General features: G+C 36.4%; 1 protein-coding gene across 5 annotated transcripts in view; it reads left to right on the top strand.

Moving 5' to 3' along the window:
* CFAP221 (cilia and flagella associated protein 221) overlaps positions 1-17,264 on the top strand; it is a 144,611-nt gene that overhangs the window by 65,621 nt on the left and 61,726 nt on the right. For all 5 annotated transcript variants that reach the window (XM_007494060.3, XM_056793753.1, XM_007494059.3 and 2 more), the window contains exons 14-16: positions 3,707-3,805; positions 5,415-5,517; positions 7,009-7,142. In XM_007494060.3, the coding sequence (XP_007494122.2) occupies positions 3,707-3,805; positions 5,415-5,517; positions 7,009-7,142 (336 nt within the window). The remainder of the gene's footprint in view (positions 1-3,706; positions 3,806-5,414; positions 5,518-7,008; positions 7,143-17,264) is intronic.

Here is a 17,264-nt window from a genome sequence, read left to right as displayed (position 1 = left end):
ACAAGTTATTTTTCAAACATTAATTCTGTAGCTGTATATGATGTTCTTTTGTCCTACTTGTTTTGCTTTTTATAATTTCATGTAAGTCTTTCCATTAAAAAAAATTAACCTGCTCATCATCTCTTATAGTGCAGTAGTATTCCATCACAATCATATGCTTTCTTTTTTTTCTTTAAACTCTTACCTTCCATCTTAGAAACAATATTGGTTCTAAGGCAGAAGAGTGGTAAGAGTTAGGCAGTGGGGATTAAGTGACTTCCCAGGGTTACACAGCGAAGAAGTCTCTGAAGTCATATATGAATCCAGGACCTTCCATCTTCAAGCCTGGTTTGCAAATCCCCTGAGCCACCTAGCTGCTCCCTCTGTTTTCCTTCTAATCTTGGTTACATTCATTTTATTTTTATAAAATCTTTTTAATTCAGTGTAATCAAAATTATCTATTTTAAATTTTATAATGCTTTCCATCTCTTGTTTATCATAAATTCTTCTCCTATCCACAAATTTGATAGGTTATTCCCTCTTCTAGGCCATGTATCCACTTAGATCTTATCTTAGTAAATGATATAAGATATTTGTGTATACTAAGTTGTTGCCAAACCGCTTTCCAATTTTCCTGAAAATTTTTACCAAATAGTGAATTTTTGTCCCCCAAACTTGAATCTTTATTTTTATTAAATACAAGGTCACTATAGTTTTTTTTTTACTACTGTTAGTTTATATGCCTGCTGTGTTTCGTCTTATCTACCATTCTATTTCTTAGTCAGTACCAGATAGTTTTGATAATTACTGCTTTATAATATAGTTTAAAATTTTGTTATTATTTTCTCTAGGTCAATAAAATTATTTTTTAGTAATTTAATTAGGATGAAATTGAATTAATAGGTTAGTTTAGGTAGGTAGAGTTTTCATTTAATTATATTCGCTCTGCCCATTCATGAACAATTAATATTTCTCCAATTTATTTAAATCTGACTTTATTTGTATGAAAAAGTATTTTATAGTTCTGTTCATGTAGTTCCTGGGTGTGTTTTGGAAGCTATATTTCTTCTCTTTTAAAAAAATCATTTTAATTGATGGTCTATTTATTTTATTGATTTTTTTCATTAAAATATATTATTTTATTATATTGTTTCAATGCTTTTCTTACTCAATTTTTATTAATCTTGCCTTTAACTTTTGGTTTTCCAATTTGGTGTTAAGTTAGGAATTTAAATTTGTTTTCTTCTAGTTTTTTTAAATTGCATTTCCAAATTACTGATCTGCTTTTTCTCTATTTTATTGATATAAAATTATATTTTTCCCTAATTGTGATTTTTGCCATATACCGTAGGCTTTGGTATGTTGTCTCATTATTATCATTTTCTTCAATGAATTATTTATTATTTCTATGACTTGTTCTTTAGCTTATGTCTTATTTAAGATTAAATTATTTTGTCTCCAATTAATTTGATTTGAACCCAGGACCTCTCACTTCTGGGCCTGGCTCTCTAATCCACTGAGATTACCTAGATGCCTGCTAGATGGCTCTTAAGCTGATTCTTGACAGAAACTAGCTATTCTAAAAGCCAGAGATGAGGGAGGAGTTTAGTACAGACTGGGGGATAGCCAGCGCAAAAGCATAAAAGTAGGAGATTTAGTGTTATGTATAAGGAATAGTAAAGAATATATAAGGAATAATATGAAACCTAACTTGGCTAGGCCATAGTGTGTGTGGAGAGAAAAAATAGGTTTAATATGACAGGAAAGGTAGATTAGAGTCAGATTGTGATGGATTTTAAAATGCTAACCAGAGGAGCTTATATTTTATTTTAACAAGAAGAGAGAATCATTGGAGTTTACTGAGTAAGAAAGTGATGTGGCCAGACTTCTGCTTTAAGAAAATTACTTTGGCAGTTGTATAGAAGATAGATTGGAGTAAGAAGAGACTTGAGAGAGCGAGAACTGGAAGGCTATTGCATTAGTCCATGTAACAGCTGGAGGTGATAAGGGCATGCACTAAGGGCGGGTCAGGAATGTCTAAGTGAAGGAGGAAAGGAGATCATTGCAAGATATGTAGAAATAGAAGTGACAAAATTTGACATTTGAGGGATGTAGGCAGTGAATGAAGGTGAGCAGTCAGGGGGCTGAGTTGGCTAAATGAAAGGATGGTAGCAACCCTTAACAGAAGGAGAAATGGGGGGGGGGGCTTACGGGGAAACATTTTTATTTCAATTAGACTAAACATCTGTGGGCAGCATTTACAGGACATCTAGTTCAAAATGTCTGGAAGACAATTGAGGTTGTGGAATTGCAACTCAATAGAGAAACTAGAGCTAGAAATAGAGGTGGAATGAGCATAGGGATAATTATTAAACTCATGATAGCCTTTTAACACTTTAATACTTTAAAGTAATTGGAGTTGACAGGGAAAGGTAGAAAAAGAAAAGAAAATGAGGGATGAAAGAAAGAAGGTCCAGGACAGCGCCTTAAGGTAAACCCATAGTTAAGGGGCTATGGGTGATGATGCAGCAGAGGAGATTGAGGAATAATAGAAGCCACTTAGTAGACTATATCAATCGGTCAAAGTAAAGCTGATAAACACTTGAAATAAGGATGGAAGGCATGAATGGAGAGAAAAGAATGGAAGTGAGCTAATGTTGAGACAGAATCAGTATCACAGAACATCTGATTGGCTCTTGGTGGAGGTGGGCCATGAGAACAGAAACAAGGAGGAGTCACCAATGACTCATCTTTAGGTCAAGCCAAATTTAAAATCCTTAACATATTTTGCTTATTATGATATCCTTGCCATCCATCATTGTAAGAAAATCTCCCTTTTCTGTTAATTCATTATTTTATTTATCGTTTATTAATTTGTTATTTAATCTATTACTTTTAACAAGATCTAACTCAAAACTTACCTGCTTCAGAAAGTTTTTCTGACTCATCTCGACCCATTTGAGTCATTTCATATCTTTTTACACACTTTCATATGAAATTTCTTTTGTAAAGGAAACATTTGGGAATTATAAGAATTCCTAATTCGAGTCCCTCTCTGTCTACCATAACTTTTATGGCCTCGCTTTCTTCCTTGCTCTAGCTATACCCACATACATACATACATATATACAGAAATATTTATGTAGTCTTCCCCAGTGAAAAGATAAAGTTCTTCAAGACCAGAAATTGTCTTTTTTATTTTGTCTCCTCCAATCTGACTGGTTTCCTCTCAATACCATACAGATCATTGATACTTTTTTTAAAAGTCTTTACCTTCTGTCTTAGAATTGATACTGTGGGCCTCAGACACTTCCCAGCTGTGTGACCCTGGGCAAGTCACTTGACCCCCATTGCCTACCCTTACCACTCTTCTGCCTTGGAGCCAATACATGGTATTGACTCCAAGATAGAAGGTAAGGGTTTAAAAAAAAAAAAAAGAATTGATACTGTGTATTGGTTCCAAGGCAGAAGAGTAGTAACGAATAGGCAGGTGGGGTTAAGAGACTTATCTGGGGTCACACAGCTAGGAAATGTCTGAGACCAGATTTGAACCCAGGGCCTACTATTTCCATGTCTGGCTTTCTATTCACTGAGCCACCTACCTGCTCCAATAACACTGATGCTTATTCAATGTTCTTTGGACAAAAGGGTTAATCAATGGATTAATTAATATTAACCTTGTTAGCAATGTGAAAAATAATAATTTTCAGATTTTTCCTCCCTACAGAAAAAGCAAGATTTGTCTCCTAAATTTGATGTTCTTGTTAACAATCTTTGGCTGAAGAAATACAGGAGACAGAAAAGATTTCAACAAGCAGCACGAAAGGTAATATTGATAGTTATCACAGTGGAATAGGAATCTTTTAGGGTATCAAAACAGAGATTGTACAACTGGTTTGATATATTTTGTTTTGTTTGTTTTCCTAAAGAGAGTAATTCTGAATTAAAGTAGAAAGACTAGAGTGTTCTCTCAGGCTACTGTAGAGATTTCTAATGGGCATGCCAGTAAAGTATGTCTTTCTGCCCTGCTCTAGCTTCTTTCCTTTGTAAGATTTATTTTCTAAAAACAAAAACAAAAACAAAAACAAACTTTATCATGTTACTCATTTGCTCAGAAACTTTTGATGGTTCTTTGTTTTCTACAGCATAAAATTCCAATTCCTCAGCTTTGTATTCAAGGCCCTCTATAATTTGGCCCCATATTTGTCTTTCTTTTTTCATCCTGTTAGCTAGGCTTGCGGAGGGGATAGTGCTGGGTCTGGAGTCAGGAATACTCATCTTTCTGAGTTCAAATCTGGCCTCAGACACTTACTAGCTATGTGACCCTGGGCAAGTCCCTTAACCCTGTTTGTCTCAGTTTCCTCATCTGTAAAATGAACTGGATGGGGAAATGGCAAACCATTTCAGTATCTCTACTAAGAAGACCCCAAATGGAATCACAAAGAGTTGGGCATTACTAAACAACAACCATTGTCCCATTATTGCATTGTGTCAAATCCTCTTTGCAAAAATTTTATTAAAGCTTTTTGCAATTAATGTTTTAAACTACATTATAGGTGACACTCAACTTTAATCAGGATGTCCAGAAAAGAAAAGAATTTGAGATGCCTATAACACCCTGTTTGAAATGCCTAATAAATGGGTTGTAGATAAAGGACTAGAGATCAGAAGAGCACCTAGAGGTAGATATACAGAATTAGTAATTATACACAGATGATAATTAAGCCCATAAACCCATGGGAACTAATATCACTCAGAAAGGAGAAAGCAAGAAGGAGGAGAAGGTGGTGATAAATGGCTGTCAACAGCTTCCAACACTCCATACAAAAGTCAGACCTCCGCCATTATCAAGTCCAATGAGGACATACTTTCAAATGGACTGACATTTATACAGTGATCCTTTTGTACGCATGACCATTAAAATCAAAAACTCTCAAAAAAATAAAAAAAATTCTCATTTTCTTTTTATTTTTAGGCAATGGGGGTCAAGTGATCAAAAGTCTACATATTACCATTTTTTTAACCCATCCTCACAATCTTAAAGTTCCTCACCATCCTAATTTCTTTCCGCTGGAAACTTTCCAGTTCATTGTTATCTTTCCTAAAATATATCATCTGGAACTAAGCCTAGTACTTCAGATGTGCTTGGACCCCGGGGAGGAGTAGAATACTATTACCTCCTCTTCTTCACCTTCCTTTTTCTCTACTCTGTCACACCATTGGCTCATACTGAGTTTATCTTCTACTAAAACCTTTATGTATCAATATGGTCATTAATAACCATTTTCATTCTTCTTTTAATTTATAGGTCAAGTCTTCAGTTAGAGAGTGACTAAATTGTAACATATATAGCATATGGAACATATATAAATTAAATGCCAATCTAAGATGTGTGGGGTATTAATTTGAAAACTTTCTTTTTTTTATAACTCTAGGTCCTGATTCGAGAGAGACTCTGCAAAATATTAAATGCTCTTCATAAAGTAGACAGGCAAATGATATTAAGAAAATTTGAAGCCGAAAGAAAAACAGCATATGGTAAAAGCATATTTATGCAAATATAGTAGACCTCTTCCAGTGAATACTCTTGGAATGAGGGTCCTTTCTGATGATATCATCCATGTCATCAACATTTAAATCATAAATCATGCACATATAGCCATATCTAATGACAGGTGGACACGACAAGTACTACTTTCTGTGTGGAATTTCAGGGGCAGAATGGGAGGAGGGGGTAAGGCAGCTTGGGGTAATAGAGAGAGTGATAGACCTAGAATCCAGAGATTTGAGTCTGAATCTCTCCTGAGACACTTAATGTGACCCTGAAGAGAGGAACAAGCAATTATTAAATGCCTTCTATGTGTCATGCACTTTATAGATACTATTATCCTATTTGTCTTTCATGACAACCCTGCAAGGTAGGTGCTGTTATGATCCTCATTTTATAGTTAAAGAAACTAAGGAGGACTAGTTAAAATGACTTACTCATGATCATACACCTAGTAAATAATATTTGAGGTTGGATTTGAACTCAGGTCTTCCTGACACCAGGCTTAGCTTTCTATCCTCTGCTTCATATAAAACAGTAACTACATCACAAAATGTTGTGAGATTGAATAAATTATCTTTGTATATAAAAATCTTGAAGTTTTTTATGAACATGGAATCTTATTATTAATATAATAATTCCCCTAATAGCCTTAAAAAATGCCTCCTACTTCTGGGAGTGAAGTTTCTAATAAATGAGATGTGCCTTTGCTAATAAATATAGATCTATATGAAATATTTTGAAGCATTCCTTTAATATTCTCTATACCCTGTAAAAGACAAAATGTTTATTAATCAGCAGATCACCTACCGAGTCTATAGTTTGCCATTTCAAAGCAAAGGGGAGAAAGTGTGAGTTTTTGGGTTAGGGGGAATCTTTTCCTTGTATTTCCTCTCAAAATAGCTTAAGAAGAAGAGAAGGCAATGTGTGATATAATGGAAAGAGCATATTTTTAGAAACCTGGGTTAAAATCTTGTCTCTATTGCTTGTGTGACCTGCTCAATCAAGTGACTAATTTCTCTGACTCAGTTTCCTCATCTGTCAAATGAAGCAGTTTGACTAGATGACTTCTGAAGTCTTTTCTGGTTCTAGGCCTATAGCCCTTTTGGGCTACATTGCAACTGAGGAAAGGATGGGAAGTAAATTTATGTTGTCATAGCTAGAGTATTTTTAAGAAACCTAACAGAAAGACCAGTTAGTAGATAACATTTCTAGTCCCAAGTTTGCTAATAATTCACTTTGTGACTAGGAGCAAAAGAATCTTTACCTCAGCAAGCTTCCGTTTCCTCATCTGTCAAACAAAGAACCTATAGATTATTTGAGTTCATATTAACACATAGCAGGAAAAGAGCTTAGAGATCATTTATAGATGAGATAACAGAGACTCTACAAGATTAAGTGAGGGATTTACTTATGGCCTTGCATCTCTCTAAGATTTCTTTCTGATTCTAATATTCTATGATTTCTTTTTCCTATCCCAGAATTCAGAACCAAAACTATCTGTCCACTTGCTTTAAGTCAAGATGAAGCTACCACCCATTTTTATTTGCAGCCAGAACAAGTATTACCTTTTCAATTTCCTTCACATTCTTTGGAAGCGAAATCTGATGAATTGGTAGGTAAAAAAGCCTATTTGAAGAAGTTTTGGGAGCTATAAATGCTGTACAACTAAACTAATAGAGCTATCTGTCTCATTCTTTGATATTTGGAATATGAATAACAAAACATTGCAAATCAACCTTCTGGCAGAGTTGTTGTGGCATAGAGTGGCCAGAATTGTCCCAGACTCTCTCAGTGGATCACAAGTGGGTCCTCCACAAATTGAAGGATATTAATTTAGCAGCCCAATGAGAGATGTTAAAAGGGAATTGAGGAGAACTCCTGGGAAGGATGGTTTAAGGTTAGTTTGATTGAGCTGAAGAAGTAACCCCCCCCCTCAAGGATTTTCCCCCTGATAGAGCAGAGAGCTGATGACTGCCCTCTCCCTTACTAATAGAATGAAGACACAGATAAGCAGAGGGCTTTACCAGATTTGGCACACCACAGGAATGGGGATTGACTGGTGATTAGGAATTTTGTGAAGCCTAATCTTCCTGGAAATACCACTCATACCACTCTGATAGAACCCCTGCTAGAGGAAGACCAAAGTCCAGTGAATCAGGACTTTTGCTTTATGCCTGATTCTCTTAGAGATCTTCCTCTTAAGTCAACCTCCATCCATCAACCCTCTTCCTTCTCTTAAACGATCTGGCTGCTATCGTATGAACAATACCTTTTATTTGGAAAAGGATAATTATGATGGGGATAGGTAAGAGGTCAGACAAGAGTCCCTATGCTATATGACCAGACTATAGGTGAGTCCTCTGGCCAATAGCTGGGATCAGTCTGAAACCCTTAACTTATTATCAATTCTCCTATGATGGCTATCTTGAAATAATGCTAAAATATTTGTATTAGTCTTTAAAGCTGTCACTGAGGAAGGAGTTTAGTCTTCAGAACCAACTCAGTCCACCCTCCAGGGAGAATCCCTCTTGGACAAAGCTAATATGTCCAGTCATTCCACTCAGATCTTGATATGGTAGAGAACAGGATCAGTTCACAGACATGAAGGGTGTTGAGGTCAATTGGGAAAATCTTAAGGGAAATTGATAGGATTCAAATCCAGAGATCAGGAAAAGCTGTTTACCCTCCAAGGCTCAGAACCAAACCCCTTGTCTTGGTAAACATGCCAGAAGTCCCCTCTCTCCAACATTCCAACTCCCTGTCTGTCAATCATGTGTCTTTCAATGTTCCATTTCCCTTTCAAGAGACAACCTTTCTTTTTTATTTTATTTGGTCAATTTCAAACATTATTCCTTGGTTACAAAAATCATATTCTATTCCTCCCTCCTCTCCTCGCACCCCTCCCATAGCTGATGCACAATTTCATTGGGTATTACTTGTGCCCTTGATCAGAACCTATTTCCATGCTGTTGGTGTTTGTATTAGGATGTTCATTTAGAGTCTACATCCCCAACCATATCCCCTCGACCCATGTAATCAAGCAGTTGTTTTTCTTCTGTGTTTCTACTCCCACAGTTTTTCCTCTGAATGTAGATAGTGGTTTTTCTCCTAGATCCCTCTGGGTTGTTCAGGGACATTGCATTGCCACTAATGGAGAAGTCCATTACTTTTGATTGTACCACAGTGTATTAGTAAGAGACAACCTTTCTAAGGTTGTTGTCATGAATATTTATACTTACCATTGAGTTAATTTATGGTATTTTCTAATCTCCCCCGCCCAAATAACAAAAAACCCTTTTTTACACTATACTAATGCTAGGCTCCTAACTAACTATCCCTGAACTAAGACATTTTTCTAGTAAAGTTTTGGGCTAGGAATATTGGGGTTTACAAAATGAATACAGAAAGTAAAAGCAAATGTTGCAAAACAAGATTATGCAAAACAAAATCAATAGACTTACTATTAGTCCTACTGTCTTTACCATTCTAGACCAATTCAACAATTCTCTGTTTATGAACATGCAAAACTATCTAAAGTATAAATTCTTCCATTAACACAATTTTCAGCTAATGCTAAACTGTTACAAGATATTCTAACTTTTCTAAGCTACCCTATTCATGGTCTATATATATTATATACACTCTATGCTACACAATGACAACTATCTAGATATAACATATACAAACCCTATAGTTACAATTGCAAACCTATGTTACAAGCATGTATAATTTTACAGAAAGTATGTACAAATATACAACAATTATGCAGTTCCCTATTTCCTGATGTTAATCACAGAGAAAAACTTGTTTTTTCTCTCTGATTAAGACCTTATGCATCTAGCTAAGTATTTACACATCTTGCATTATTGCAATCATAGACTCTCATTTATCTACATGAGGTAAAAAAAAATCAATCAGTTGTGATTTATGTTTGTGTCTTAGTAAGTAGTGTTGCAGGAGATACATCTCTTTTTGGACTTCCTCTTCTCACATTGCCAGATGACTCTCTTCATTTCTTGCAAGATATGTGTATGTTGCATGTTCCTTAATATAGTAAATATATGTATTTTTGTGCTATCACCATACTTTATTATATCTAAATCCCAGCTTACCAAGTGTCCACTTCTTATATACATGTATTTACAAAGGTCAATGTATTTGCTGTTCATTACGGCTTTTCAAAAATTTGTTTTCTTCTTGTCTTACAGGTTTTCTTCTGATCTTTTCCTCGGGGCTGGTATTTTCTCTGTTATATGTTGACTGTAGTCTAAATACTTGACTGATAGTCTAGTCTTTTTCTGGAACTGTTTCTGGAACTGTTTTATTGTGATCTATTTCTAATGTTTCTAATTGATTTTCATTCTCAGCACTTTCTTTGTTATCCTTAGTTCTAGTTTGATTCTCATTACTGGTGTAAGGCTTATCAAGTTTGATGTGTGAACAATGGATACACAAATTTTTCTCCTACTTTGATTGCATTGAGAGTAGGTAGTAGAACTTCAAATGGATTAACCCACTTTGTTTCTGTAGCTGTTTTCTTATTAAAATTTCTCACCTATATTTTGTCCCCTGGTTTGATATTATGCAATGAATAATCCAATGGTGTAGTCTGTTGAAACACACCCATTTCATGGAGTGCTTTTATCCTGGTTTGCAAAGTTTTAATGTATGATGCCAATTTAGTCTCCTCCTAACATGAAATGTAGGCAGGTTTTCAAGCTCTTCCTTGCCAAATTACATGTCCATGAAGCACCTCAAATGGAGAAAATGTAAGTTTCCACTTGGATGTGTTCTGAGATGGAATAGTGCTATGGGCAGAATCTCAGTCCATTTCAAGTGAGTGTCTGAACAGAATTTTCCAGTTAGTATCTTGAGCTCTCTGTGCAGTCTCTCAACTTGACCCAAACTCTGGGGATAATATGGTGTGTATAAACTAGACTTTATCCCCAGATTTTCATATGCCTCTTTTCGATCTTTGGTCAGAATCCATCTTGGAAGGAATTCCAAACCTAGGTATGATTTCTTTTAATAGCACTTTAACTCCAAAAACTTCTGTGTTCTTTTGGACAGGAAAAACCTCTGGCCATTTGATCAATCTGTCGACTATTAACAAGGCAATATCTAAACCCTTTGTTGCTTGGCATATTTATGTAATCTATCTGTATGCATTCAAATGGAGTGTAGGCTAGTGGTCGACCCCCAAGACCTTTGTTCTTGAACACTCCCTGGTTGAATTTCATACAAATCTTGCACTTTTGACAGACTTTTATTGTATAAGATGATATTCCAGTCGCAACCCAAAATCATCTCACTAAATCTATCACCCCCTGAGTTTCATAGTGTCCTTTTTTATGTATGGCATGGCATACTTGATAGTATAGTTTTCTAGGCAAGATGGGTTTGCCTGATTCTGAAAACCATATGCCCTCTATTTGTTTGGCTTTAAAGTTTTTCATCCATGTTTGAATTTCACTGTCATGATAGGCATGGTGTAGATTATCTTCCTCTAAGACTGAGAAATTCAGCACATGTATTGGTCCCAGTCTTGCGGCATATTTCTCTGCGATGTCAGCTCTGCTGTTTCCTAAGCACACTGGGTCTTTGCCATATGAGTGAGATTTATTGTGGACTACTGCCACTTCTTTAGGCAATTGTATGGCCTTGTTCACTTATGAGGCTTGTATATGCAATTTCCTTTCCTGAGCTAGTGAGAAAACCTCTGTGCTTCCATATTTTTCCTGCGACATGTACTATGGAAAAAAGGTGTATCTAGAATCGGTATAGATGTTTACCCTTTTAGCTTTGCTAATATGGCATGCTTTTCTCAGGGCCATGATCTCAGCTCCTTGAACACTCATTTCTTTTGGCAATGATCCATACCATAATGTTTCTGATTGTATTACTACTGCCTCCCCTGTAAACCTTTTCCCTTCATGCATAAAACTAGATCCATCCATGTAAATCTCAATTTCTGGGTTTATTAATGGAATGTCTTTTAAATCCATTTTGGACTTTTTCATTAAGGATATAGTTTCTTCATGTTCATGAATTGGTTCTCCCTTGTATGGCAAATCTGGGAGTAGTGTTGCTGGGTCTAAAACATTACTTCATTGCAATGTGATGTTCTCATTGCTGAGTAATACAATCTCATATTGGGAAAGTGTCTAGTTTGTGATATACTGAAGATTACATTTTCTCAATATGGCTTCTATCTGGTGGGCAGAGTAAACATTGAGTTTGGATCCCAACACCAAGTCAGTGGATTTTTGAATTGTGAGTGCCGTTGCATCCACTGCTCTAAGACATGGAACCATTTCTTTTGCAACTGTATCTAATTAGGAGCTATAATAAGCTACCGATCTGAAACTAGGTCCTAAATTTTGCCCTAGCACTGCAGATGCCACACCCTGTGCTTCATGAACAAAGGGATGGAAGTCTTTGTCATAATCAGGGATTCCTAAGGCTGGTGCTGTAATTATGTATTCTTTTAGCTTGGCTAATGCCTGATGATGTTCAGATGTGAAGGTTCTATGACTTCTTTCTTAGTAAGATCAGTGATACACTTGGCTATTTGGCTGTGATCAGGTATCCACTGTCTATAGAAACCTGTAATCCCTAGAATTGCTCAAAGTTGCTTCTTGAATTTTGGCACACTTAGTTTTTGGATATCAGCCACCCTTTTCTTAGATATCTGTTTCATCCCCTTCTCCAAAATGAAAACTAGGTATTCAACCTTTGGCATGCACCATTGCAATTTTGTCTTTGACACTTTGTGATCCCTTTTGTGAAGTTCTATGAGCAGTTTTGTACTATCCTGAAGGCAAACTTTAGCACTGGGGCTAGCAAGAAGAATATCTTCAATATAGCGGACCATTTTACTTTCCCTGAACACAATGGACTTCAGATCTTGTTATAAAATTTGGCAAAACAAGTTGGCACTTTGGCAGAAACCCTGGAGCAAATGAGGTCAGCTGTATTTATTCCTATTCCAAGTAAAAACAAAGATCTTTTGACTTTCCTTGTCAATGGATATTGAAAAATAAGCAATACACAGATCCACCATGGTGTAAAATTTGGAATTGCTTGGAATCACTCCAGTGTGGCACTTGGGATGACTGGGTGTTATTTCATGACAAAATCATTGATTGCTCTTAAATCTTGGGTGAATCTCCATTGCACTTTTCCTTGGGCATTGAGCTTTGCTTGGCATGATGGGTGTATTGTATTCTGATATCATCAGAACCAGGATTTTCTGCAGTATCAGGCTTTGGATGATCGGCCTGATTCCATCTGTTGCCTCTTTGCTTAGTCTATACTGGGAAATTTTTGTAGGTGTTCTTTCCTTTCCTTTCCCTTTTATTGGTGTTGCAGATTTCAAAAGCCTGTGGAATGCTTTGACTAAATTTCATTTGGTACTTCCCTGGGAATGTCATAGATTGCATTTGCATTTTGATCTTGATCTTCATCCAATTGCCCCAGGAAAAGCAAAGGATGATATTTCAGTGCTTCTTTGGGCAAGTGTAGGAAAATCTTTCCAGATGCATCATATTGTATTGTTGCCTCTATTTTACATAGAAAATCTCTTCCTAGGAAATTTGAAGGATATCCATGTATTAACAGAAAAGTGTGCTCAGTAGTTTAGGGACCTAGAGTTACCATTTTGGATTTTAGTTTCAGTACTCTTTAGGTTTTTCCTGTGTCCCCCATAACTTTTACTAAACCCACACTTTTACTGTCCTCAGGAGATGTTTTTAGCACTGATCTTGTGGCTCCAGTGTCTATTAATGCTTGATATATTTTGTTTCCTACTTTGATCATTACATTTGGCTCACTATTATTAGGTTCTTGAAATATTGGAATCATAGGTGCTTGCAATTTGATTTTCCCCAGATCTCATTCTTGTTCTTCTTCTATGTGAGAATTCTTAATTGCTACAGATTCTTGATTTGAGACTTCACTCTGCAACCCATATGCTTCTTGCAATGGGATTGCTTGAGCATGAAGATTTAAGGATATTGGGATAATGTCTTTGTTGTTTAGAGATTTTGTATATGTTACTGGCTTAAGTTCTTCAACATTAGGGTTCAATTTAGATTCCTTTAATATATCAGTGATATATCTCTTTTCTGTATTATCTCCTACATTTGTATCTTCAGGAGGTCTGCTCATGTGAATCTTTGGAGATATTGACTGTTCCAACCCAATATTTTGTTCTATTATTAGTTTTGATGTTTTATCTCCCAGTTCAGTGAAACACTTTGTTTTTGCATCATTAGAACACTCCTCTATTTCTGAATCAATTACATTTGTTTGTTCCTTTTGCTTTATGCAGTTAGTTTCTAAATTATGGTTTCTTCCTTCCAGAAAGTCATTTTTGGTTTGTGCTGAGAAAATTTTCAACTCATTAGCATCAGAAATTGTTTCTTTGTATTCTGTGCTTGATAAATCATTGTTTACTAATAAGTTTACTGCATGTGTTCTAGTTTTTGCAATCAATATCTCCATTCCCTTCTTCCTTTGTATCTTTTCCCATTGTTCCATAAACCTTACACTTTATTTCCTCTATATCATTTTGCATTTGTACTTCCTCATCTTCCTGTTAGTTAGTTTTATACTTTCTTTTTGTACCCAGCTATTCTATGTCAATACAGTTTCCTTCAAAATCATTTTCCCCATTTCTTCTGCCATCATTGCTTATTGCTGTCACCCCCAACATCTGGCTTCGTAATTGACTGCTCTTTGCAGCACCTAAGACTACAGCTGAATATCTTGGTTTTGCCCCCTATTGTATATATCATTTCATAGTGTCTAAGTCTGGTGTTTGTGTGGACCCTGAGCAATTATGGTTACAACATTGTGTAGATTTTTGTTTGTTGTATATTGTATTGTTTTTCCAGGATCTTTTATTATTATTTGTTGAGCCTAATTGTGCTTTCAAATTACAGTTCCTGACAAGGTGTCCCAATTTGCCATAAAAAGCACTTAGGCAAACTTTTTCTCTTGTTATTCTGTGTAAAATTTCTTTTTGTTCTCTAAGATTGCAATCATGCAAAATTTTTTATCTCATCTATCTCCTTTTGTTTTAGTTTGTCTTTTGTCTCTTTGAGCTGATTTCTAAGCTCCTGGACTAATTCATCCTTCTCAAGAGTATTTTCTTTATGACCTGAAATTATATAAGTAGCCATCCTTCTTAAATCTTCCAGTCCAAGGCTTTCTCAGTCAGGTAAATGTAGCCAAAAGTAATTCTTCCTTTAACAAATTGTCTCCTGATGTGCTGAAGATTTTGCTCATTGAGATCTTGAAAACCCAGGACATTCTCAGCAATCTCTACAACCCTATCTAGAAATACCGATGGATGCTCACCCACTTCTTGCTTTAGACTTTCAAAACATCCCCAAGTATCAGGGCATTTTGAATACAAAATCTTGCTTCCACAAGATCTTCCCTTGCCTTACATAGGTATACTAAATCCTGGTTGTGAAATAATTTGAAGTCTTGCCATTGTTCAGGCCAAGATGTTAAATCAGGGTTTGATCTTGTCTCACCAATAAATTAATCTTTTCCTCCTTGGGTAAAAAGCCCAGATAGAAGAATTTCTGTGTCTGCAAAGGTAGGATCATACAAATGAATTGCACTTTTGAACTCTTTAATGCAATGGAATGGGTCAACATATCATTTAGGCATTCTTTTTCTCAAGCTTTCTAAATCCCCAGATAAAAATGGTTTGTGAGTTTTTACATGGATGATCCCTTGGTTTCCTTGTAAACTAGTGTGATCCCTTAATGGCAGAACTGGTATTGCCCCTTCAGCTTCATCTTTCTTTCTCTCTTCAGTTACATTGTCTGGTTTTGTATTTTTTGTTGTTGTTGTTGTGTGTTGTTTGTTTTATTGGTTTCCATTTCCTCAGTCAAGTTTTCAGCCATTTGTTTTAATTGGGTAATCTCCTTCCTCATTGCTAATATCATTATCTTCATTTCAATTTCCTTACCTATTTTCCCAACCACCAGTACTACTCTTTTTAGAGCATAGTACAGTTTGATCATTGCAACAATTATCCCTAATATCATAGGCAAGAAAGAAATCACCCTGTCCATCCCAATCTTTAACCATTGTAAACTGTCAAACATATATATATAATCTGGAATCATGACAAAAAAAAAATGAATAGCACATATATATGAAGTTTCCCATAAGTGCCATGTAACCCATCACTACAAGTTTGCTTGCCAAATCTATGCCTTTAAGAGCTCTTTTGTCCCCCACCCCCCCACCTCACCTTCCCCCACCCTGGGAAGAGCAGAGTTTTCTTATTGGCTGTTGTTGTTACTGGGCAGAGTAACTTTGACTAGAATCCCTGTTTCAAAATGGCTACCTCCTACTGTCACACAGGCCTTTGTGTGGCGATTAGGCCTTAACCACCCTGTGGCCACCCTCTGTCTTTTCTTTCCAAAGTTTGAATAAATAGGTAAGAAACCTGACTGACTTCACCAACTGTTAAAAGGGAATTGAGAAGAACTCCTGGGTTTCTGGTTTGAGGTTAGTTTGATTGAGCTGAAGAAGTAACCCCCCCCCTCAAGGATTTTCCCCCGATAGAGCAGAGAGCTGATGACTGCCCTCTCCCTTACTAATAGAATGAAGACACAGATAAGCAGAGGGCTTTGCCAGATTTGGCACACCACAGGAATGGGGATTGACTGGTGATTAGGAATTTTGTGAAGCCTAATCTTCCTGGAAATACCACTCATACCACTCTGATAGAACCCCTGCTAGAGGAAGACCAAAGTCCAGTGAATCAGGACTTTTGCTTTATGCCTGATTCTCTTAGAGATCTTCCTCTTAAGTCAACCTCCATCCATCAACCCTCTTCCTTCTCTTAAACGATCTGGCTGCTATCGTATGAACAATACCTTTTATTTGGAAAAGGATAATTATGATGGGGATAGGTAAGAGGTCAGACAAGAGTCCCTATGCTATATGACCAGACTATAGGTGAGTCCTCTGGCCAATAGCTGGGATCGGTCTGAAACCCTTAACTTATTATCAATTCTCCTATGATGGCTATCTTGAAATAATGCTAAAATATTTGTATTAGTCTTTAAAGCTGTCACTGAGGAAGGAGTTTAGTCTTCAGAACCAACTCAGTCCACCCTCCAGGGAGAATCCCTCTTGGACAAAGCTAATATGTCCAGTCATTCCACTCAGATCTTGATATGGTAGAGAACAGGATCAGTTCACAGACATGAAGGGTGTTGAGGTCAATTGGGAAAATCTTAAGGGAAATTGATAGGATTCAAATCCAGAGATCAGGAAAAGCTGTTTACCCTCCAAGGCTCAGAACCAAATCCCTTGTCTTGGTAAACATGCCAGAAGTCCCCTCTCTCCAACATTCCAACTCCCTGTCTGTCAATCATGTGTCTTGCAGTATTCCATTTCCACTCTGTGTTAAAATCTCTTCTTACATGGACAATGTGTCTGTTTTCTAGGACTAGCCTAAGCAGATTCAGAGAAGTCTCTCACTATGTTGGCTGCCAGTTATTGGATTTGGGGGCTGTTATAAGGCTTGAAGACAATCTGCCAAGAGAGAGGAGGGATTATATTTGGCAGAGAGAATATACATATCATAGCACTCATAGATCATTGGTATATTGAAGTACAGATTAGCCTATTCAATAAAACTAATTATAAATGTACCATTTGGGAGGCAGCTAGGTGGCTCAGTGGATTGAGAGCCAGG

The sequence above is a fragment of the Monodelphis domestica genome, chromosome 4 (assembly GCF_027887165.1).
Source record: "Monodelphis domestica isolate mMonDom1 chromosome 4, mMonDom1.pri, whole genome shotgun sequence".
NCBI lineage: Eukaryota > Metazoa > Chordata > Mammalia > Didelphimorphia > Didelphidae > Monodelphis > Monodelphis domestica.
The sequence above is the reverse complement of the archived record's forward strand: the minus strand, read 5'-3'. Positions and strand labels throughout refer to the sequence as shown.